This window comes from Solanum verrucosum, unplaced genomic scaffold (genome assembly GCF_900185275.1).
Source record: "Solanum verrucosum unplaced genomic scaffold, falcon-dt-bn FXZP01000103.1, whole genome shotgun sequence".
NCBI classification, from domain to species: Eukaryota; Viridiplantae; Streptophyta; class Magnoliopsida; order Solanales; family Solanaceae; genus Solanum; species Solanum verrucosum.
In genome coordinates this window covers 604700-631859 of record NW_026020048.1, presented here as the reverse complement: position 1 = coordinate 631859, position 27160 = coordinate 604700, and the positions used below count along the sequence as shown (strand labels likewise).

The window sequence follows — 27160 nt, the reverse complement described above, 5'->3', positions numbered from 1 at the left end:
TTATTTTTAAAAATTTTTTATTGTTATTGAATAATATATATGTTGTAGCTAAACTAATAAATTTCCCTTATAGTGATTCACTTACCTTTGAGTATTATTGATTTGGCATAATACATAAATATGCCCTTTAACTTGGCTTCAAATCACATTTATGTCTTTCAACTTTGGGTATGCACAAGTAGACACTTAAACTTGTATAAAATTGAACAAATAGACACACATGTCCTACATGGCATCCTACATGTCATTTTTTGTCCTACGTGGTGTCCTACGTGTATTGTGCCATGTAAGACTCATGTGTTTACTTGTTCAACTTTATACAAATTTAAGTGTCTACTTGTGCATATCCAAAGTTGGAGAACATAAACGTAAAATGAAGCAAAGTTAAAGGGAACATTTATGTATTATGCCTATTGATTAATTATGGACTTATGATTAATGAAAATATTATTTTTGATAAGTAAACTTAGTGAACCATAAGAGAATTTTTCCAGTCAAAATTCACGTAATCTTAACTTATAGCTAAATAGTTAATGGTATTGACTATATATATTATTAGTCAATAATTCAATAATTATTTTTTCTAAATTTAATTAATAATTAGTTGACCAAATTTAATGTATCCCTTTGAGAAAAGACTATATAAATCACTCTTCCTCTTCTTTTTCACTCATTGAGTCATCTGTACATACAAAAATTCCTTCAGTTAATTTTATTTTTAGTAGCGTCAGGACTTCAAGTCGTGATCAATGACCACCATTGGTGCATTCACAGGCATAGTGATCATCCTCCCCACATTTGAAGCAGCCGCCACCACCACCGCCTCGTCCATCACCGTCGAAGTGTCTACCACCTCCACCGCCATAGCCTTCACTCTGGGTACCTAGCAAAGTAGCCACTTTGCTAGGGAGTGTACCCAGACTGAAGGCGATGGCGATGGAGGTGGTAGATACACCGACGGTGATGGTCGTCGTGGTGGTGGTGGTGGCCGAGGTGGTGGTGGTGGTTGCTACAAATGTGGTGAGGACGGTCATTATGCCAGTGATTGCACCAATTGTGTCTGGCTATATGTTTTGGCAAGTAAACTAGTAGAAGAGAACTTCCCAAATCAAAATTCACGCAATCTTTGCTTTTATGTAAATAGTTAGAGTAATGACTATATTAGTAAATCATTTATTTTTCCAATTGAATTTTTGGATGCTATTTAAAATGACTATTTAAATATTGTCACGCCATGCTTGCATCATTATATTTGATTTCTTTGGGCCATTGTAATTGATATGCAAAAAATGTAGTATAACCATATCAATTCAAAATTATTTCTGTTAACTAAATTATGCATTTTAAAGATTTTTTGTGTTGTGGGTATTAGGAATTCTGATTCAACTAACTAATTTTATTTTATCATGTATATAATTGACAAGTAATGTAATGGATTTCCTTTCGATTAAAAATGTCATAAGCTTTTAACATGGCTTAATTTATTTAATCTTAGAATTTTTATTTTTAAAAGAACAATTATTTGTTGGTTTTGTTGAATTATTTCCAACTTAAATATGATTGTACTGTCACGCCCCGAGCCTACACCCTGGGTGGGACTGGCATTCGAGAACCATTGTTGGCCCCAAGCGAACCATTGGCCTGCCTAGACTCTCAGCGGAAGACTTACTCAACATAAAATGTACTTAAATACAATCTTAAATAAATTGTCTGAATAGATAAACTGAGAATGTTTAGAAAATAACATTCAACTTAGCCAAAATGGCAACTCATGTCTTTAGATCAAACAACTGAAATATCAAGACTAAAGAACTCATATCTAACTGTTTATGAAGCCTCTAGATACTAAGAGGGACGTCAGGACAAGACCCCCGATCAACCTAACAATTGAAGTAGCCAAAAGCAATAAAACAAAACATAACCAAAGGGATCCTCCAGAAAGCAATGAGGCTCACCAACTGACTCTGAGTGCTCGACTAGATCAACGAGGAGTTGGATGTTGATCTTGGTTACCTATATTTGTATCATAAAATGATGCAGGCCAAATGGAATCAGTATATTGAATGTACGAGCATGCGAGGGGAAAACTAAACACGACATAAAGCTTGAAATGAATACTGAAAGAAACACTTACCTCAGCTTTACTTAACTCATGAATACTCAACTCAATGCAGAAATAAACAGTAGTAAAGATGTAGTTTATATAAAGCATTTAAAATAGTAGGTAGCACTTCAATGTGTTAAAGAAATACAATAACAACTTTATATATATATATAAAGTAATATAATTATGTGGGAGTTTCTCTAACCGAAAACCATCACTATGAGCTAATGTGATGATACAACGTCTCGCTCACGCTGCCAGATTTGTCCTATAACTTGTCGGGAATTGAACGCCTCAACTAAATGGATCCACTAGTGTAATGTGGTATACCGTGCACACCATAACTTTTTATTGATCAAAAGTTATACTCGTTTAAAGTATATATATATATATATATATATATATATATGTCACGCCCCGAGCCTACACCCTGGGCGGGACCGGCACCCGGAGACCATTGTTGGCCCCAGGCGAACCCTTGGCCTGGCTTTCTTAACTCAGCGGAAACCTACTCAACAGAATAACTCAATGCTATGCAGAGACATAAACAACTTAAATGATACATATCTGGCCAAAAAGGCAACTCGAGTCTCAAAATAGAATACTTACATATATACGTAGATAAGAGACTCAAAACTAACTGACTGACTGTCTATGAAGCCTCTAAAATACTTAGATGGATGTTGGGACAGACCCCGCAATACCCTAATAAACAAAACTACGAGAACAAAATAACTGAGCCCTCTGGAAGCAAGGAGGCTCACCACTGACTCTAGAGTGCTCAACTGGATTAACGGCGTGCAGAATGCTGATCCTAGGTACCTGCGTCTGCATCATAAAACGATGCAGGCCAACTGGCATCAGTACATGGAATGTACGAGTATGCGAGCTGGACCGCTAAAAACAACTTAAGCTTGAAAAGGGATACAAAAGAGAACTTACCTTGGCTCTGTACAACTCAAGAATAACTGAACTTAATATAAAACAATGAGACACATGCAATATATAAAGCCTTTGAAACTATTAAAACATGACGTAAAAATCATATTTATAATATCATGAAAATACCATGCTTCCTCTCAAAGTCTACTTGTGCAATGCATGAATGAAGTCCCATACCCCCATCCATACTAAGCAGAACTTATCGAGGAACCAAGCTCTTTTTACTGCTGTGGGAGTTTCTCTAACCGATAACCACCACTATGAAACTAAGTGGTGATACAACGTTTTACCTCACGTTGCCCAAGGACCATCCTATACCTTGCCATCGATATAGGACCTTACTTTAACTTTTGCTTAATGGATCCACTAGCTTAACTTTCGTGATCATCTAAAAAGTATGATCCGAGAAATCCCATGTTTGGCTACATGGTTCTTATGGAGAGTTGAGTTAATATGAACTCGTGTCCCCAACTCGGTGCTCAAGACTACTCCCAAAAATACTTTAGCTCATAAGTGTTTTAAACACATCTTTCTTTAGTTGAGATAATTACTCAAAACTTAGCCCGAAGGCACTTGAAAACTCTTTCTAAAAAGAACAAATCAAAACCATATTTTTTTTTATATGATCATTGATGACTCGGGATATTCATACTGCTTAAACATTGATGGTATATCTAGAGACCATACTGTTTAAACATTGATGACATACTCGATTTGTCATATCTAATCATATTTTAGAAACTCTTTTGAAAAACTCATCTTTTATTTTTAAAAGAGATAGTGCTCAAACTTCTCAAAACTCTTTTGAAAATCTCTGTTTCCTCTCAACTTAGATGTGAAAACACTTATAACTTCCTTGGGAAATACTTAGTTCCCTAATTACTTTTTGAGAAACGAACTCAACTCTTGACTCTTGACTTAACTCGAAACTCGATACTCTTTACTCGACTTGAAACTATATGCTCTTTACTCTTTACTAAACTTGAAACTTGAAACCCTTTACTTAGCTTGAAACTCTATACTCTTTGCTTGACTTGAAACTCTATACTTAACTTGGAACTTGAGCCTTAGAATGAAGTTAAAACGTTTAATGAAGACTCTTGAAAAGCTTTAAAGACTTGCTTGGACTTACTTAACTTCTAAGCTTGACTTCACTTGAATCGGAAACTAACTTCACTGACTTTGATCCTAACTCACCTTGAATTGGATTATGGGTTCAAGGACTTGATTGGTGTTTGGAAGGACCTCATGAGGTTTAGGAATGATTTAGGACAGCCAAACTTAAGGAAATCTTTGAACATAAATTCTGAAAACAATGGAGTCCGCGTCCTGTCCGCGACGCGGAGAAGATTTTGTTCACAGAGGGAACAAGTCCGCGACACGGACTTGTTTCATGTAAGAAGCCCGACTTTTCTCCTTCATTTTTCCAACTCTAAACCCTCTTAACTTCAAAGGTTCTAGCCCCAATCACTTAGAAACATAAAATCCCTCAACATTCAATAGAATTCAACTCAAAACCCCAGCCGGAAACAAGTCCCAAATCATCAAGAATCTCAACATTTCAATCAACAACAATACCAACTATAATTTCAACAACAACAACTAACAACTTTAACAACTTCAACCACAACAACTCACAACTTTAACAACAAAGCCAATCCTTTCTTAATGAATAAAAGGGGTTAGGTGTGTGGGGGAAAGGATCACCCAACACTAAAAGCTCACATACCTTGATAGGGATCACCCCCGACGAAAATCCACGATGATCTCCTTGCTTGATCTCCTCTTCTTCTCTTCTTCTCTTCTTCTTCTCTTCTTCTTCTCTCAAAACCCTCACTCTCACTTCTTTTTAAAATGGTAAAACTGATCAAAATGATCAGCCTAACACATTTATATAACCAAAATAAAAGGCTAGGGAAAAGACCAAAATGCCCTTAATGATTCCCGGACGGATTTCCTTGTCAACTGCCCAACTTTCAAAGGTCATAACTCGCTCATACGGACTCGGACTTGAGCAAACTCGGCGGCGTTGGAAAGATCGTTCCGAGGGCTATGCAACCATAACTGGAAATACTTCTAACTCATCATGAGCTAGAAGTTACGACTGATCAAAGTTGGCTAAAAACTCACCTTTTCCATACTTAGCCGAAAATTTTCCAGATTTTCAAATCCTTTCCAAAAATGAAAATTTCCAATTCTAAGCCTCTTCAATTATTTCACATTGCCGGATGTTACAATATATATATATATATATATATATATATATATATAAAGAAATATTGCTTAAATTTGTAAGAACGACATCTGCCATTTGGAAAGAATAAAAAAGACAAAAAGACATACACTCATATAACATCAGTTACAAAAATAAATTTTTATCATATGACCAGCTAAGAAAATTCAATTTTTCAAATAAGGTGTAGCCGACTTCAACTGATGAGCTTTCACGTGTCACCTTTCTTATTTTTAAATCAATAATATCAATATAATTCCATAAGTGGACTAATAAATCATTGTTACTAAAGATTGTGTTGTAATTAGACTAATAAATTTCATTTTTAGTGATTTACTTACCATCAAAACAATTTTTGGTTAGTAAAAATGGTGAACTTGAAGAGAATTCTCTTGTCAAAATTCACGTACGTAATATTAGCTTTTAGGTAACTAGTAAATAGTTAGAGTAATAACTACCCATTAGTTAATTGTGGAATAATTATTTTTTCAAAACGGCTTTTCAGATAACTATTTAATTAAAAGTATATTTGGTTTGTATGTATGATTGTAATTGATATGCCAAAAATTGTAGTTAAATGTATTTTGTATATAAATATATCAATACAAAATTGTTTCTATTTATAAAATTATGTAGTCTTAAAAAAAAAATCTTGTCGATTTTTGAAAATTTGTCTAAATTAAGATTATGTTTTCATGTTTATGATTGATAAGTAATGAATTTCCTTTCATTAACATGTTTTTATTTCATCTTATTTTATTTGACCCTTGCATTTTTTTATATAAAAAATCAATTATTTGTTGGCTATTGCATTATTCCTAAAACTTTTTTTAAAATATAACAAGCACAATTAATAATTTATGTTAGCTTATTATAATATATAAATCACGTTTTTAGTCGTTTAGTTAACTATTTTCTGATATGTGCATGTATGACCTAAAAAGAAATATATAGTCTATTAATTATATAAGGCAAAAGTACTCATTACCCCTTAAACTTGAAGCTTTTTATACGGTGTACACCTAAACTAAATTTCGTTTAATTACCCCCGAAATTGTTTATTCCTCCGTCGCGTACACCTTTATTGTCCACCTGCTCCTATTGTGACTACACGCGCGAGACATTTGACAAAAATGGTGACGTGGATTTTCACCTGGATAAATAATAGCCACCTAGATAAATTAATATGGCAAAAATAAATATCAAACCTTCTCACCTAGCTTCTCACCTAAACTTCGGACTAACTTCTCACTAAAACTTCCGGACTAAACTTCTCACTAAAACTTCTGAACTAAACCCGAAAATCTTCAACAAATAATATTTAGTACCGGAGAACTCAGATTAAATGCCAGCACAAGACTTTTATTGTTGGGAATAATATTTATTCATTGGATAGTTCTTCTTAAATTTATTCATTGTTTAAAAGTTATTTTTGGATTTGGATTTTTCTAGACGTGAAGTTGGTCAATTAAATTTCAAATTTGTTTGAAATTCTTACCAAGTAAGTGTTAATCTTTGTTTCCTTTATTTTTAATTTACATTTTGCCCTATTTTTCGTTTAAAATATGCCAAATATTAAAGAAAAATGAAGATTTTACGTTTTTTTTACCGTTGTAGCGTTATGATGTGGCAAAATATCACTTCCTCACGCGTCTAGTAGAGTGTGTTGTCAATTTCTACGCCAGGTGGACAATAAAGGTGTACGCGACGGAGGAATAAACAAGTTCGGGGGGTAATTAAAACGAAATTTAGTTTAGGTGTACACCGTATAAAAAGCTTCAAGTTCAGGGGGTAATGAATACTTTTGCCATTATATAATAACAACGCAAAATGACATACTTTTTATTAAACTAAAATAACGATTAATTTACGGCGCCAACTAAATTAACGGTTATATTTTTCGTGTACGTATAATACGTAGATTACTTACGCATAAACTAAATATTCTATTTCTGAAAAATATTAAATCGATAAAACCTTGCTTTTAACCTATCGACTACAAAATGAAAAAATATTTTTGAATCAAACATTGAAGAAAGATATTTTTATTTAATTGTGTATTCAAAATTTAAGAATATTTAAATCATTTTTGGAAGAATAAAAGGGACGAATTAAATAGCCAAAGGAAAAGATTTTAGTTTTTTTGTGAGGGGTTGGGACGTGGCCCGTTATGAAATAGAAAAAGACAATTGGACACGCAGTTTCACAAGAGTAGAAAGATACAAATGTATATTTACCACTCTCCACGTAAGATGAAAATTCCGCTTGTTTTAAAAGTTGTTTTCCAAAACAACTCACAAATCCCTTGAAAATTATCTATATAAACCACTCCTCCTTTTCCTTCTCTATTCACAAAAAAAAAAATCCTTGAAAGTGTCTATATAAATCACTTTTCTTTTTTCTTGTTTACTCACCCATTCTTCTATTCACATACAATTTTTTTTTTCTTGAGAGACGTCTATACAAATCACTCCCCTTCTTCCTTCTTTGTTCACTCATTCTTCTCTTCACAAAAAAAATAATAAAATAACAAATATAACTCACTCTTTTCTATTTCTTCTTGTATTTTTATTTATTTTTAAGATGGCAAAAAACAATAATATCAACGTTGCAGTTCCCTCCGGTGAAATGCGTTACAAGGGTGTGAGGAAGCTTCCCACAGGGAGCTACATAGCTGAGATCAAAGTTATCAGCCAGAGAAGATTTGTGTGGCTTGGAACCTTTGATACAGCGGAGGAAGCTGCTAGGGCTTATGATGCAGCTGCCCGACAGCATCTCGGCCCACGGACAGTCATTAATTTTCCTCCAATAACTAATCATAATGACATCAAAAGAACCAGAAATTATCTTCAAAAGCTTAATCGTAAGGATGTCATGATCAATTATGCCAACAACAGTACTTCTGCATCATCTTCTTTGATGCCAAATCAGAGTTCTGATCAGGAGTTTCGTCGTTTTACAACGATTACTGGAGCTTCTGTTATGATGTCAATGGTGCGAGATAGAAGCTTATTAGAGGCTTTAATGAGAGAAGGAGTGATACTTCCGGACCCAGAGATCATCGATGCTAACAATACCGAGCCTCTCAATCTTGAGCTCACTCTTGCACCGCCAGGTAGCATGTAAAACAAATAGCGATGCACTCTGTATTTTTTATTTTTGAGAGTAAAAATTTGGCATGTTGTAATCATTTCTTGTGTATGATCTCATGTAATATGAATTTAGAAATTTCTATTTCTGTTGGATGAATTTTTGTTTGGTTGTTCGATTGGAAACGGAAAAGACATAAGGAAGTAACACGTAGAGTACATGGGCTTAATTTTGTCATACTATACTAAGTACTCAAGTGTTTTCTTGAATTCTCATGAAAAGTGTGTGTTTTGTGAATGAATAATGTGATAAAATCTAAGTAGTTAATTATTTTTTAAAAATTTAAAATAAAATTTATGTATTTTAAAACTATACAAAAAAAAAAAATACAAATAATCATAGTTAATTATGATTCAAAATATTCTTTTAAATATTTGAGAAAATTGTATACAGAAAAAGAAAAATTAATTGACCCTAAACAATAACAGTTAGCTTAACTCACATAAAATTGAATAGAGGAAGTAACTTTTATGATGTGCATAGATGAGATTTATTATTGAATTTTGAAGCAACTATTTATTTGATGAATTAATGTCTTCTGTGATATAGACTTGAGTGAATTGAAAGGGATTGGAAATTTTATTCTTTATTTAATCTCATGACTTATTAGGTTGATTGCAAACATTAGTACAATTACACTACGTACCATTGGTACTAATGGTAAGCATGTGTTGATATATAGGTTGATTAGTCAATTACTGATTATTATATTCACAAAAGAAAAAATATTGCTTAATTGCTCAATACATCCACTTTTAATAGACATTTTTTCATCTATTTCCCTTAATCTCGTCTTTGATTCCTAAGCAATGTAAGACATGTTTGTTAATATTCCTGTAATGCCTAATTAAACTCGTCTTCTTGATATGATAATTATAAATAGGGAAAATAATTGTTTTCGTCCATATGATATGGTCCTATTATGATTTTAGTCCTTGTGGTATTCGATTCCCCATTTAACCTTTAATTAAGCAAAGAGAATAGTTTTGTTCCTTCTATTAACAACAATTAAAAATATAAACAAATCTATCGTTATCGTCGAGAGAAATTACGATATTACATGGTACGAAGTGCTAAATGACGCTGATTCAATTGGGATTAATGATATAAATGATGAAAAGTTTTATTTGACGAACCAGCCTCAATATATATAGCGAATGATTAAAAAGGACTATCACGTATTAGTAGGAAGAAAATTATTCAAATTGTAGGAAGTAATGGATTCCCTTTCTATTAACATGTCGTAAGCTTTTTAACAAGTCATATTTCACTTAACCCTAGAGTTTTATTTCTAAAAATCAATTATATTTGTTGGCTATTGCATTATTTCTAAAAAAAAAAAAATTAAAACTAAACAAACAGAGCTGATAATTTATGTTAGCTTATTATGGTAATCATAGGCAGAGTCATGAATAGGAGTTTGGGATTTTTAAATTTTATGACAGAAGAGAAAAATATAGCAAAAGATGTTTCCTTTTAAAAAGGAAATGAAAAACATTTTCACGATCCTTTCTTACATTGAGCTGTCAACCAATTTTATTAGGAGTTCACAAGTTACTATGCATATATATTTATAAAATTTTTATTACAAATAGAGTCTACGAAAAAGCTTGTGGGTTCGCCCGAACTCACGAATCCCCACATAGCTCCGCCTCTATATGATATAATAATAAGTTCTTGGTCGTAATACGCGCATGCATAACTAAAAAGATATGATCTATATACTGATCAAAAAACGACAACGTAAAACAACATATACACTTTATTAAACTGAAATAACGGTTATATTTATCTTATATATAGTATGTAATTTACGGCGCTAACTTAATTAACGATTATTACTTAATTGGGTAAAAAAAATATAATTTTTTTGGCTAATAAATATATTGTATTTTTTCTTTTTCACAATACTCTTTATCCTATTGCATTTTGGATTTTTCACAATATTTTTATCAAGAAAAAGGAGATTTTGATCTAATTAAATCATAATAAAAATATATTTGGACTTAAGTATTATGGAAACCATTTTAATTTAATTTCATACTATTTAAGGACATTTTGATGATTTTTCTAAGAACAAAAAGGACAAATAACCAAAGGAAATTTTTTTAGCTATCTTTTTTTGTGGAGGATGGTGTGGCATGTAGTAAAATAGAAGAAGACAGCCGGACATGTAGTTTCAGAAAAGCTGAAAGATACAAATATGTATGTGTCACTCTCCACATAACATCAAAATGACTCTAATTTTAAAATAATTTATATATTTTTCTTTAGAGCCATCTATATAAAGCATTCTCCCTCTTCCAAAGATGAGCAGCCAAAAGGAGACTCTAGATTTCATGGGTGTTGGCCCCGTTCAGCCTCGAACCGCTAGTGCTGAGCCTCCAAATCTTGAGCTCAGCCTTGCACCACCAGGAAACATGTGATCGAAGATCGCATGCCTCCATTATTATAGAAGGTGAAAGTCTGGGTGGATGGTTTCTATAAGGAAAAAATTCTAATAAATATATTGTATTTTTTCTTGTTCACAATACTCTTTATCCTATTGCATTTTGGATTTTTCACAATATTTTTAAAAAAATGTTTTTGTAAATAGGAATGTGGCATGTTGTACCATTTCAGTATTTGTATATGTATCCTCTGTAATATTAATTTAGATAATTTCTATCGTCTTTCATTCTATTTTTCTGCCGCTTCCAAATTTTGTTAGATGAATTTTTGTTTGGTTGTTTGATCGGAAAAGGAAAATACATGAAGGATAAATGTTAAAAAGAGAAAGTTTCAAATAAAAATAACATAAAATCGGAAAAGGAAAATACATGAAGGATGTATCACGAGTACCCTAAAGCCAAGCTTAATTTCCCGCCGACAAATGAGGATAACTTCGAAAAATGCTAATAATTTAGAAACTTAATTATGTCTTCTTCAATGTATCATTTTTCTGTCTTTTGTTTTTATATTATATAGAATTATATTTCGATGAATTTTTATGGTCCAACCTTTGGAGGTTGTAATTCGTCTTTTAGTTTCATCTTAAGGTAGTAAACTCTTATTTATTTTTATTGAATTTTAGATCATCAAAAAAAATTAATAGTCATATAGTTAACCAGACAAACAACTATTAAAGTCACCACAAGATTAACTATAGTACTCAACTCTTTTAATCCTAAAAGAAAAAGAAAATCACCTCTTTTAATTATAAAAATCATTTTGCAACTAAAACAAATAAGTAAGAAAGAAGGTAACACCATCAAGTAGAACAAACGCAATGGAAATGTAATCCTCAAAATTGAATTAGGAAATGCATAATAATAGTCTACTTGTACATAGTCAAGATTTTTTATTATTAAAAAATATTACTTGTAATTTTACAAAACTTGTTTTTTTTTTTTTTACAAATCTTATTTTGTTTTAACCTATCAAATACAAAATGCAAAATGAAATTCAATATTTGTAAATGAATTAGTGTTTCCCCAAAAAATCTTTCAAACTCTTTTTTCGATCTCCTTATTTTATTAACTTGAGTAAACATTTAAAAAACAAGAAGGAAAAAATTATATATTTTTTCCCTTTATTTGATGAGGGTGGGTGGGGCGTTGTCCGTTGGAAAAATAGAAAAAGATACTCAATAAAACATGCAATTTTATAATGTTAGTCATGTATTAAGAGATAAAATTAAATTAAATGTGAATATATCATTCACACCTATCAAAATAAAACATAAAAATATTGCTTAACTAAGAATGTATTTGGTTCAAGGATGATTTTTTTTTGTTTTGAAAAATATGGCAATTTAGTATTTATTACCTATTTTTTATTTGACAAATAAATTAAAAAATATCACCCCAAAATATTTACTGGTAACCTAACGAGTAATGAGCTTGGAATGAGATTCATTATTCCTACTATTTTATTTAGAAAAGTCACAAATGTTGTTTTCAAGCAACTTAATTATATGTACAATCTATTTTGCTAAAACAACTCAAATGTCTTGTAAATTCATTACTAGAGAAAATGTATCCCCCTGCCAAACGACTATATGAACCAGACTTTTATTTAACTCATTGAGTCTCTCTATATACAAAATATTCCTTTTGTATTTTCAAATAAAATTCATTCAATATTTTCAAATGGCAGAGAGAGAAAACAACGTTACAACTATGAAGACAACGACTATAACAAATTGAGGTTCGATATAGGGGTGTAAGGAAGAAGCCAAAGGGGAAGCACAAAGATGATATTACAAACCCCATCCAGAAGGTACGTGCATGGCTTGGGACCTTTGATACGAAAGAAGAGGAAGCAAGAGCATGTGATAAGACGGCGAGGATGTATCGCGGCCCTAAAGCCCAACTTAATTTTTCAATGTCAAATGAGGATAACCTAGAAAATCCTAATATAAATAACGAGAATTTCCACTATGAGCTCAATCTTGAACCCAGGCTTGCTCCGCTAGGGAGCAAGTTAAACGGTCCACATTTGTTATCAAGTATTGCATGCATCATAGTTATCAAAAGAAATTGTTTAATTTCCCTTTTAGATTTTTGGATGGAAAATCAAGGAGTGATACATAAATCTTTTTGCATTTCTCATACATCTTCCGATGATAGAAGTAATGTATTAATTTAGAAATTTAATTATGTCTTCTTCGTTGTATTTTTTTTTTTTTTTGTCTTTTATAAGAATCTTAGTATTGATGATTGTCGTTACTTTATTTCATTGTCGTCCTCTTTAAGATGATTGTCGTTACTTTATTTAACGTTTCTTACTTCCTTATATTTTTCCTCCTTTCCTGTTCTCTCCAGATTTCGCCCCTTATTTCAGCCATGGCAGTGATGTTAGGATTTATTGATGTATGGAAACTATGAAGGTTACATTAGTCTGTTTGCTTTGTTTGAATTTTATAAGTAATACATATAAGTTCCTGTTTAATTCTCTGTAATAGTTCTAGTTTGAAAGTTGGTATTAATTTTAGAAATACTATTATGAATCATGCGTACTTAAACTATTATTGCAGCACAACATTATGTTTAATCATTAAAAAAAAGGAGTTCTAAACTCTTAAATATTTGTCGAAATCTGTTAGCTAAAAGATTGTTCTGTTAATTATTTGCATAAAGTTAAACATTAGGTTGTTGAAGTAGTAATTGATTCTGTGCGTGTTCAAAAACATTGTGTTGTGTTATGAATGGTATGGAGTTGCTTAATTTTTAAATTATTTGTTGTAGCTTTGTCTACTTACTTAAAATACACTTTTGAGAATTAAATCACTCTCTTACTTTTCATGTTCTATTCTTTGTTTGGCATGTAAACCACCGAAGTCGAAGAGTCTCATTTTAAGACTCGATGTCACCACGAGACGTTAAACGTGCATCTGCGTCTTTGTTTGGGGATCTCGCTTCCTAGAAACTCCATCCGAACATAAATGAACTACGGATTAGGAGGAAGTGACTGACAATATTCCTTTCTCTATTCTTTGTTAAATAAGTTTTGCGTATCTGTTATGTGTTTTTATTTACTCTTAACTACCTACGTGTTATTTACATTTGTTATTTATTGTGTATGAAGTTTTATGCTTTGAGAATTCTAGTTACAATTAATTTTCTCGAATAGCTTAGAATTTGTTAAATAACATAATATGAAGAGTTGTAGTATATTAGTTGAAACTCGGTCTGCCTTACTCTTCAAATCAGTTACTTTGCATTTTAGATATAATTTACCAACGCCTTTTCTTTTATGATAAAGAAGTTCTTTGAAATCAGTCAAGTTCACCCTTTTTTATTTATTTTTCTTTTACTACTTCTCATGCTTTAGTTTTGATAAAAGTTTTCAATCTCTTCTTAAGTTCAAATGGGTTTTCTTGTTTCAAACAAATAAAAGTTTTACAAATATAAAATCCTTTTGGCTTCAGTTCACTTTCAACAAAAATAAAAAAAAAACCTTTATAAAATATTGTTTCAATCATCGACTTCAAAGTTTTCTAATATTTAGCTTTAATACAAAATATATAATTAGTCAAGTCCAGTCGGTTAGCCATTTTTAATGGATCTTAAAGGATACTTAATACCTTTCCTTTAGATTAGTTGAACCTCAGGGGCGGCTCAACAAATCTCGTGGCCTAAGGCAAAATCATATTAAGAGGTCCTTAAATTTATTTTATAAAATTTCTACATTAACAAGAAAATCTATTTTCTACACAATAGATTAATCATTTAAGACAAAAAATATCAATTTTTACACAAAAAAAAAAAAAAAAAGAGGCAGAAGAGTACAAAAAATAAAAGTGATGGATTATCGATGTTAAGCTTCAAAACTCAAATTGTAATTTTAATTTGGCTATCATCACAAATAAGAAAAAGAAAAGAACATACATAACTTAATAGTTGAAGTTTTGAGCATGGATACTAACAAAAATATCCAAATTTCAGATCAATTTAAATGATATAATTCATTTCATTAAGTAGCACGTGAATATCTAAAACAAATTATAAAATTTTCATATAATATATTAAATTAAAACGAAAAGGAAATTTGTGCATGAATGTTTTTATGTTCACGTAGTCTAAGAAAAAATTGAAAAAAATTCATTATGTTATCAAGATATATAACTTAGTTCCTATATAAAAAGAATAAAATTTAAAATTGAAAGTTAAAACAAATATATCAACTAATGAGTGAAGAGATTATGAGAATTTATGAACTTATTGGTAAAAAATACTCTCAAATAAATAATAATAAAAAATATACAATAACAATTTTATTTATATAAATTATATTAATATATAATCAAATTAATAATAATAATTTAAACAAATTTGGGGCCTTCAAATTTGTGAGGCCTAAGGCAATGGCCTCACTGGCCAAGCCTTAGAGCCGCCCATGTTGAACCCTTACCTATAATCTTATGTTTAGTAAGACCTTAAAATGGAGTTAACTTTAGACATTATTTAACCATATTAGGTGCCCTAATTAGTTGGCGAATCTTTAAGTTATTTAATTAATTTAGAAATCACCAATATGTTGTATACTATTTGACCCGATTAAAATGGGGTATAACACTTAGTTGGATAAAATTTTATTTGATTGCATTGTTCAATATATCGGGAAGCCAAAAGATGAGGGAGCCGTGTGTAATTAGTTTTCCTTAATTGTGTATTGATCATATTATCAGAGGTAGGATATAATCCCTTGAACACAAGTCTAGTTCGTTCAATGATTTAACATATTCAAAATCTATTTTAATGTTTCAAATTTAACGTGATTCAGTCAGATTGACCTGCATCCATATATAAAAGAGAAGCATATTAACTGACATCGACAAATACAAAAGAAAGTACCACACAAAAAAAAGTACAAATTAGAGTAATTAAATATTTTATATCAAATTTAAATAAGTTCAACTCTTTTCTAATTTTGTATCAATATAATTTATTTATTTTTCAAAAGGCCCCCATGTTCCTAGGTATATAAAATTCAACAAATATTAAAGATAGTTTCAAATAAAAATGCGATAAAAAATTAATGTAAAATGAGAATGAAAGATAAATATCTTGCGTGAAAGATAAACAAGAAGGAAGAGAAATTGTTTTTCCTAACATGTAATATATTTATTATATAAATTATGATTAAAGATTTACTTTGATAAATTAAATCTTAGCCATTAGATTTAATTTATGTCATATATCAATAATTCAAGCAAGAAATTGAAAAAATGGAGAAAAGAAAACTCGAAGGTACAAGGTAATTACACATTTACACCACATGTCACCTTTACTTATTTTCTTAAATAAATTATTGTTTCCAAACATTATATAAGTTGTAACTAAACTAATAAATTTCCCTTTTTGTGATTCACTTACCTTCAAATCTTGTTGACTGATTATAAACTTATGATTAATGAAATATTCTTTTTGATAAGTAAATTACTTAGTGGACCTTAAGAGAATTTTCCTAGTTAAAATTCACGTAATCTTAAGAGTATTGACTATATTTATTAGGAATTTATTATTAGTCAATAATTCATTCCAAATGTAATTAATAATTAATGGACCAAATTAAATGTATCCCTTTGAAAATCAGCTATATAAATCACACTTCTCTTCTTTTTACACTCACTGAGTCTTCTCTATATACAAAAATTCCTTCAATTAATTTTTTTTAGTAGCAGTCAGGACAAGTCACGATCAATGATCACCATTGGTGCATTCACAGGCATAATGATTGTCCTAACCACACTTGTAGCAGCCTCCACCACCATCTCTGCCACCACCACCACAGCCACCACCGCCTCGTCCATCACCGTCGGAGTATCTACCACCTCCGCTGCCATAGCTTCACTCTGGGTACACTCCCTAGAAAAGTGGCCACTTTTCTAGGGAGTGTACCCAGAGTGTTGGCAATGGCTCTGGAGGTAGTAAATACTCCAGCGGTGATGACCGTCGTGGTCGTGGTCGTGGTGCCGAGGTGGTGGTGGCGGTTGCTACAAATGTGGTGAGGACGATCACTATGCCAGTGAATGCACCAATCGTGTCTGGCTATATTTTTTGGTGAAGAGAATTTCCCAATTCAAAATTCACGTAATCTTTGCTTTTATGTAATTAGTTAGAGTAATGACTATATTAGTCAATCATTCAATAATTATTTTTTCCAATTGAATTTTTGAATGCTATTTAAATTGACTATTTAAAGATTGTCACGCCATGCTTGCATCATTATATTTGATTTCTTTGGGCCAATGTAATTGATATGCAAAAAATGCAGTATAACGATATCAATTTAAAATTATTTATGTTAACTAAATTATGCATTTTAAAGATTTTTTTGGTTGTGGGTATTAGGAATTTTGATTCAACTAACTAATTTTATTTTATCATGTATGTAATTGACAAGTAATGTAATGGATTTCCTTTCGATTAACAATGCCTTATTTTATTTAATCCTAGGATTTTATTTTTAAAAGAACAATTATTTGTTGGTTTTGTTGAATTATTTCCAAATTAATTATGAATGTACCAATCTACACCTATCAATATAAAACATAAAACTATTGCTTAACTAAGAGTATTTTTGGTTCAATGGAAAAATTATTATTTTTTTTTTGAAAAATAACTTAATTTATTATAAATTATTTTTTAAATTACTTTAATCTATATTATGTGAATTGTTGGAGTTTGACATATTTCTTAAAAAAAATATTTAAGGACATAAATTAGTAAATGCTACTTTTACACTATTACCCTTTTAATTATTCCCAAAGTATTATACTAAAAAAATGTTTTAAAACTTTTTTTCAAAAAAAAAAAGAGTTAAAGAACCTCATTAAAACAAAGGGTAAATAGGATTTAAAAAAATCTAAATCATTCTCTTGAACATTAAAAATTCTACTTATTCTAAACTACGAGAAAAATCTCAACAATTCACTTAATCTAGACCAGAAGGAGTATTTGCCAAGTACATTAATAAATAGGGTAAAAAACTTAACTATACAATTTAAGCACCTAAATAACCTCTATATAACAATAGTTTGACTTTACACCAACATAGCAATAGAATCTTTATAAAATAAAATAAAATAAAAATAAATTTAAAAAAATGGTAAAAAAAAGAAGAAGCAACGCATCATTCAATATTAAATAAGATATTAATTTCTTAATTTACTCTAATTCAGTTACCTTCCACAAATATTCATTACTTAATATTTCTCTCTCATATCTCAAAACAACGTATTGTAACCAAAAATAAAGTCGTTATCTCCTGTTTAAAGTCGTTTCAATGGTTGAAAGCAAGAACGTGTCTGTTTTAATTCAGCACGACAAATATGAGATATCACCGGTATGCATCATTTTTTAAAAATTACTTCCGATTTATTTTTGTAAGATTATATAGTTTAATTTTTCAAAAATAAATAAATAAATGTTTCAGTGGCTGAAAAATCACTTTTTAAGGCTTTTTTGTTGTGGTTAATCATGAAAATTTTATTATTTGTAAATTGATTTTGATGAATCATTCATGGAACTAATGTTATTTGTATAATTGTTAAAACGAACATTTCGTATGATTTGTAGATTATGGTATTATGAATTGTAGGATTGCAAATATAATCAAAACCAAGATTAACACCTAATATAACTCAAATTCTATAAATTTACCACTGTTTAATGACAATATTAATATGAAAATCAATGTTAAATAGTAATGTACTCACTTTTTAATTAATTTGGTTATCCAAAATAATTTGATAAAATTCTTGGTAAGATCATAGTGTAATATTGGTTTAAAATATGTATTATTTATCATATTAAATTATACACCATAATGTACACCATTCAAGTACACTATAATTAATGTGTAAATTTTTAAAAAATTGATATTATATAATGGTATTATGCATTTAATTGTTTATTTAATGAAATTTATTATATAAATAAATTACTTAATTTTGGTTAGTTTGTGGTGTAAATGTTTGGTGTATATCATACATTATATATTAGATTGAAAGGTACACCAAATTGTCACCATAATGTACACCTTAATCATATAATCATATGCACCGTTGGATTGTAACATATAATCATGTTCAATTTTATCAATCTTCATAAATCAATGTTATATATATAGTTGGTTATAAGTTGGTGTTCGAATTTCATTATAAGAATAATGAAGTGGACACTAATGTTTAACCATATTATACACCATTTCGTATATAACTTTTTTTTTGGTGATGTAAAAAAAATATGAATGTGTATTTCAAATTTGATTGTTATAATGGTTGTTTAGTAGGTTCTTTAATATTTTTTAAAAAAATGTATTGCAGGAAGGTATGTGGATTTCAAGATTGAAGGAGTGATATATGACGCAAATACCTTTTTTTTTTAAAAAAAAATCAAATATCAAAACTTGTACCAAATATCCATATGAGGATTAGCATTGTTGAGTTAATTTTTTTTATTATTTTTATAACACTTTTTTTTCATAATCTAATTGAATGTTATTAACGGATTTGAATTGTATTGGTTGTTTATTAAACATTTTTTTCAGAATCATATTTAATCATATGATGTAATTAGTTCTATTATTTATGTTGGTTTTCCTTGTGGTATTAAATGTCATTTGGAAAAAAAAGGCACGAAATATCAACTAAATTGGTATATTATATAGGGTAGAATTCAATAATTATTGGTATATTATATGGTACAATTTTGATATGAGGTAGAATTCAATAATTGTTGGTATATTATATAGTACAAATGTTAGTATTATTATATGGTACATTTTTTATATTATAAATTTTTAAAGTTATTCGTAAATAGTGTCATATACTTTTAGTGTAATTTCAAGTTCTATACCACAATGTATACCGTTTTAAAGAATCAATTTATATACTAGTAAAATTGTATTTACAAATAAAAAAATACATAGTGAAATCATATTTACATCAATTGACACCATAATAAGATTTCATATTTTCCTTTTTTACAATATTACCTAAAAGAATTCAATTATTGAAATACAAATTATTATGCATAAATAATTATTGTGGTATGCAAATGGTTATTATTAGGGTATGCAAATGTTTTTTTTTTATTACTTTGCATATATTGGTACTTATATAATGGAACTTAAATTGGTATTTTTTTTTGTAAAAGAATTGAAACGAAAATGGAGAGAGAAAAGAACAAATTCAAGAGTAATTGTATCAAATAAGGAATGTGTTAAATGATAGAAATCCTATTAATTAGGCAATAAATTCTCCCCCAAAAAATCAGCATTATAATTGAAAAAATCAACCAAAAAAATGAGAGAAAGAAACGTGCATCCTAAAAAATAGGATCTTTAAGTAAAAAAATCATATTCAACTATAATTGTCATTGAGAATTCCAAAGTAAATACGATATGTCAAAAATTGTAATGTACACCAAATTGTCACCATAATGTATACAATATTAAAAGATTTATATCCAAAAAACACATGTTTATGCCATTCCATATCCTAATTTCCATATATATATATATATATATATATATATATATTATTCTGTGGATAACTTATATCAAGAAAAACAACATGTTTATACTATTCTATTTCATAATTTTACCACCATATATTACCAATTTTGCACTTAAATAATATCAAGAAAAACAAGAAGTTTATACCATTCTATATCTTTCTTTTTTTTTTATCATTATATTATTCTAAAAGTAAAAAAAAACGTAATTGAAGAGAAAGAAAAAATAAAATTAGAAGTGTAATTTTATTAAGTAAGAAAGAGAAAAAAAAAAAGGCAAAAATAATGTAACCAATTATAGTTGTGATTGAAAATAAAAAAAAGTAAAAAAAATAAATTATGAAACACATAAAATCAGCCCACTAAGCTAAAAAATAGGTAAAAAAATCGTATAAAGATATGTATATTTATTAAGTTGTCAGGTTTGTAATTAAAATGATAATATTGTAGATAAAAAGAGTAAATTAACATTATGTAAATTAAAGTCTTAAATTGAATATTCTAGTAATTTTTCCTAATAAATATCACCCAGAAATACATACATGTAGCGTAAAAAATAATGAATTTGAAAAGCATTTCATTTTATTTTTTCATTTTCAAGCCATTTAAATGTATTTCTAAAACAACTCAAATGACATGTAATTAATTAGAGGACCAGACATATCCTCATCAGAGTGGCTACATAAATCACTCCCTAATTTTCTTTTTTCACTCATTGAATCTTTTCTATACAAAAACAAATCCTTCTATTTTTCGAGTTGGTAAAGAGAGAAAACATCAATGCGGGTGTGGTGATGATGGTTGTACTTCCTAATGAGTTGTGATACAGAGGTGTAAGCAAGAGGCCATTGGAGAGGTACTCAACTAAGATTACAGAGCCCATCCAGCAAACACACATTCTGAGTTGGGACATTTGATACACCAAAACAAGCTATTTCAACTTATGATAAGGCTGTAAGGATGTATCACGACCCTAAAATCAAAACTAATTTTCCAACGATAAATGAATATAACATCGAAAAGGTTAATCCTAAGACTAATAGTGATGATGATAATAATAATAATATTAATCCCAATTAGACCAATGATATCACGCCATCTTCCAAACCTAGCAATTTTGCTTCTCCGCTAACGGTACTTTAAGAATTCTATTTGGATGTTATGAGGAGAGGTGGATTGGTACCTCGTGACCCGAAGGATCAACAACCAGCAATCAAAGTTAAGTCTTTCCATTTTGATGAACTCAATTTTGACCTCACCAATAATAATTTATTTATTTTTCAAAAAGGGCCCATGTTCCTAGATATATAAAATTCAACAAATATTAAAGAGAAAGTTTCAAATAAAAATGCGATAAAAAATTAATGTAAAATGAGAATGAAAGATAAATATCTTGCGTGAAAGATAAACAAGAAGGAAGAGAAGTTGTTTTTCCTAACATGTAATGTATTTATTATATAAATTAGGGAAAATGCATAAGTACTTCCAGCCTATGCCCAAAATCTTTGAGACACACTGTCATGACCCGAGCCTACACCCTGGACGTGGCCGGCACTCGAAGACCATTCCTGGTCCCCAAGCGAACCCTCATCCTGGCTGACTACAAGCGGAAAACTGATTCAAGCATACAAAACTTAAAAACTGAAATAAAAGTTCATAAAACTTAAATACAAACTTTAAGTCCAAACAAAACTCTATATAATAAAATGTATACAACTCGCCATAAAAAGACAACTTTAGTCTTTAAAACATTTAATAAAATAAATGATACAGACTTCTCAACTATACTGACTATCTATGAAGCCTCTAACTGATAAAGATGGAAATCGGGATAAGACCCACGACATCCTAACAACTGATATAACTGAAAGGTAAATGAAATCCTCCGAAAACAAGGAGGCTCACCATAGCTAACTCGAACTCTCGAATGTATCAACGAAGCTCCTGTTGATGATCTTGAATACCTGTGTCTGCATCATGAGAAGATGCAGGCCAAATGGCTCAGTACGTGGAATGTACGAGCATGTAAGAGGAATTCTAAAACATAAACATAAGCTTGAAACTTGATAGAAATGAAACATACTTACCTCTTCTCAAACTTACTCAACTCAAGGAATACTCAAGGGTACTCAAAACTACTAAAACTTACTCAACTCAGAAGTACTCAAGGATAAGATACTTAACTCCGAGATTAGATACTCAACTCAAGGATATGATATTCGACTCAAAGATATGATATTCGACTCTGGATACTCAACTCTGGATACTCAACTTTGAATACTCAACTAAATATGACTGAACTCATTTCAATATAAAGCAATTTAAAATAAGTGCAATATAAAGAAACAAACTGGTTAAAAACATGCTGTCAAATCTGTGTGTATGCAAGGATACAACATAACTCTGAAATGTATATAAAAATACAATAAATTGATGTATATAAAAATACAATAAATTGATGTATATAAAAATACAATAACTTTTGTGGGAGTTTCTCTAACCGACAACCATCATATAAGAGCTATAGTGATGATATAGCGATTTACCTCACGCTGCCAGCGCATCCTATACCCGGCCAAAGGTATAGGACCTGAACTACTAATGGATCCACTAGTCTATGTGAAAAAGGTTCATCTAAAAAGTATGACCCTTTTCTACCCATGATGGCTACATGGTTTATGGGGGCTGTGAGTTGTCTGAACTCTCCCCCATATCGGTGCTCAATACTACTCCCAAAATATACTAGCTCTTATGTTTTAAAAACATACTTTTTTCTGCTGATTTGAGATAATTGCTCAAAAACTTTGCTCAAAGGCTATCTTGGAAATCTCAGTTTCCCTGCTTGCTTTATTTAGAAAGCTATTACTCTTTTCTGAAAACTAGCCCGAAGGCCCTTTGGAAATCTCAGTTTCCGTTCTTATTTAAATGTGAAAACATTTATAAACTCTTTGGGAATACTTAGTCCCCATATACTTTTGAAGAAAAGGACTTCAAACTTTACTCTTTACTCTTTACTGAACTCAAAACTTAATTCTTAAAACAAAGTTAAAACGTTTGTAAAAGACTTCTTAAAATATGGTTCATACCAAATTATGTACATGAGCTACTCAATGCAAGGTTTTCAATAACCATAGATAGAACTCAAATACTTGGAACTCAAGAACTTCAATGATACTACTAATTTCAAGAATGCTCAACTCAAAGGGTTCGTGCGGAATTATGAGCATGAACGACTCAACTCAAGGACTCAAAGATACTTCTCTTCTCAAGACTGCTCGACTTATAGGATTCATGCTGAATTATGGGGATGAACAATTCAACTCAAAGACTTTATGGGTAACATGTAATAGTCCCATGCTTAGAAATATAATCTCAAAGGGGATTAGGAACTCAATACTCAAGACTTAGAACTTGAAGATACTACTCCTCTCAAAGATACTCAACTTCTGGAGTTCATGCGGAATTTATGGGCATGAACGACTTGACTCGTAGGTCTACATAACATTATGAAACTCATGTATGTGACTCTTCTCATTCTCTGACTTACTTCCTCAAAACTTAGTTCAAATCGATAGTTGATCTCAAAGGATTCACAATTGAACTCAAAGACTTTCTTGAACTCTACTCTTAACTCTCTCTTGAATTTGAATTATGAATTCAAGAGTTATGATTCATGATATGAAGGATCTCAATAACAATATAACTATTCGATAATTAGGAATATAACTTTTAAAAGAAATGTGAATTCAAGAATCCAAAATCAACTTATCTCAAGAATACTCAAATCTAGGGAAAGTATCTTAGATTACTCTTTTACTGATCTGAAAGTAGAGGTAGGGCGTGAGGACGAACTAGTCCAACACTATGATAGCCTTACATACCTAGAAGAACAAGATTCTTGAAGAATCTTGAAGAAGAACTTGATTAGAATCCTTGAAACCCTAGCTTGAGGGTAAAAAATCAAGAAAACCTTTCTTGAGATTCTCGAGTTAGTTTCTTGAAATCTCTATGGCCAAAAATTTGATTTTCATGGGTGAAGATGAAAATCTGATTGTTTTGAGCTTTTTATTTGTCAAGAAATTCGTTGATGGTTTTCTTGGAGGTAAAAGGCAAAAACGACTCTTTTTAATATTTTTCCGTCGGCTAATTCGTAACAGCACTGTATAGGTTACTAAAATAGTCATAACTTTTTACTCAGAAATTGGATTGACGCGAAATTGGTGGGGTTGGAAAGTAGATTCAATTACCTTCAATTGGATAGGTTATGACTCACGTAACTCTTAATATTCTAAGAGATATGGTCGTTTAAAGTTGACCCAAGTAGAATCTTACATCAAAACTTAATGAAACTTCAAGAACACTTATCAAGAACTCTAATCTTTAAATTTCAAGAACGAAATTACGCTGAATAAATCATGATTGGTGTGTGGGTGAAAGAACCCAACACTATGGAAGCTTACATACCTCTTAGGGATTAAACCCATGGCGAAAATCCGCAACAAGATGCAAGAATCTCGACGAACGCTTTCATCCTTTCTCTTTTCTCCTCTTTTCTCTTCTTCTTTTCTCTTCTTGAATTCTCAACTAAAACCCTAGGCGTATTTTAGGATTATAAAACTGAACCTAATAGGATTAGACCCTTAAAATATTACTAAAAATGAATTAAATCTGATTGGGTAAGGAAAAGACCAAAATACCCCTCTCTATTTTCGGCTAACCTTCCTTAACTGGTCAGCCTATCTTCAAAAGGTCATATCTCACTCATCCGACCTCGAAACTTAGCAAACTCAGCGGCGTTGGAAAGATAATTTAAAGATCTTCGCTACGGTATCTGGTAGCACACCTAACTCATCCTGATCTAGGAATTATGGTCATTTGAAGTCGACCCAAAACTCATACTTAGCTTAACTTACAAAATTCCAATTTAATTCTTTTTGGAACTCAAGGTGCTACATCTAATGACCTTAACACTTAAGAAATTTTTAATTCCTTGCAAAAATCTCACTCACTACGAAGGAAGGTTCGGGTCTTAGCGCAAAAAAATTTCTATGGTGTTACACACACCTAACCTTACTAAGGTCCTATTACCCCCCCCCCCGAACTTATTTTTTAATTAATTTTCTACCCCTTTTCGGCCTACGTGGCACTATCCTTGAAAAAATTGTCAACACGAGCTGGACCCACAAGATAATGCCACATAGGCCAAAAAGGGGTAGAAAATTTTATATAAATAAGTTCGGGGGTAATAGTACCTTAGTAAAGGTTAGGTGTATCTCAGGAATTTTGGGCATAGGCTGGGGGTACTTATGCATTTTCCCTATATATTATGATTAAACATTTACTTTGATAAATTAAATCTTAGCCATTAGATTTAATTTATGTCTCAATAATTCAAGCAAGAAATTGAAAAAGTGGAGAACAGAGAACTCGAAGGTACAAGGTAATTACACATTTACACCACGTGTCACCTTTACTTATTTTCTTGGGAAAATGGTTTAAAACACACCTCAACTATGACCGAAATTGCTATTACACACTAACTTTGCGGAGGTCCTATGACACCTCTGAACTAATTTAAAATAGAATATATACCTATTTAATATGTCATACCCACATATGTATTAAGGGGGTGATATACACGCGTTGCCACATGCATAGTTAATGTTTTTAAATTATTTTTTTAATCTTAATCTTTTGTTTTATATATAAATTTTTTTTTGTACTTTTCTTGAATTTTGAAAATAGTTGTACTTATGTCTTTCATCTCAAGAATTTTTTCCTTTTTTTTTTGTAATGCCAATTCAAATGAATTTTTATTTTTTTTAGTCCCTTTACAATATCTTTTTTTTTTTAATCTTATCTTGATCTATTCCTGTAGTTTTTGTTCAAATTCATCTAAAAAATTTAATAGTTCCCCAAAAAAGAAAGTAAAAATTAAAGGAATCCCATAGTCTAAGATCTAAATTACATTCTCTCCCTAATAATTCCAATATTACAAAAATCCCTTGAAAATTGATGCAGCCAGATACATAGGTACCATGCAGATACATTATAAAAGATACATTGTAACAAAATGTTGTTGCACTAAAAAAGGAACAATAACGTAAAATTTCTTATTGTTATATTAATTTCCTAGATTAACGCCTAACTGATCATAATCATTCCATATCCTAATAGGGGACAGTTTCACGATTTCAAATTTCAAAATTTCATCTTCTTCATTGAGACGATTTTTGAACACCCGGTTGAAAAATTCATAATTTCAAAAAGAAACTCGATACATGATGAATATATCTATTTTGTTGAGGCATTCAGGAATTTGGGCAAGCGAAGTTAATTATGAAGGTTACAAAAGTGATGAAATTGTTGTTGGACAATCAATTTCATTTTTGAATCTCAAAGCAGCCATTTCAGCCGAGTTAGAGATCGATGAGGTAAGAAAAAACATTGAAATCCGATACATCATAGAAGGTAATTCATCTCCTATGAAAATTAAAAACGACATGGGTGTTAGACTATATTTAAAAGTGAAAAAAGTGAGCCTGATTTTGCAATGTATCCATTATGTATTGATAAAACGGATAAAATTGGTGGTGAGATACATAGCTTTGATGGAACATTCGAAGATGAAGGTATGTATCATGATACATAATTTTATCTTTTGTAGCTAATTTGGTATATCATTTGACTGTTTTGATCACCATTTCTTGAAATAAATTTATCGCT

At 30.4% G+C, this 27160-nt stretch overlaps 2 protein-coding genes across 3 annotated transcripts in view; one reads left to right on the top strand and one right to left on the bottom strand.

Moving 5' to 3' along the window:
• LOC125822764 (protein NUCLEAR FUSION DEFECTIVE 6, mitochondrial-like) overlaps positions 1-27160 on the bottom strand; it is a 286093-nt gene that overhangs the window by 192168 nt on the left and 66765 nt on the right. The window lies entirely within an intron of this gene.
• Positions 7863-8405, top strand: LOC125822903 (ethylene-responsive transcription factor ERF098-like). The gene has a single exon (XM_049502366.1). It carries the CDS (start codon positions 7863-7865, stop codon positions 8403-8405), a length of 543 nt encoding a protein of 180 aa, XP_049358323.1.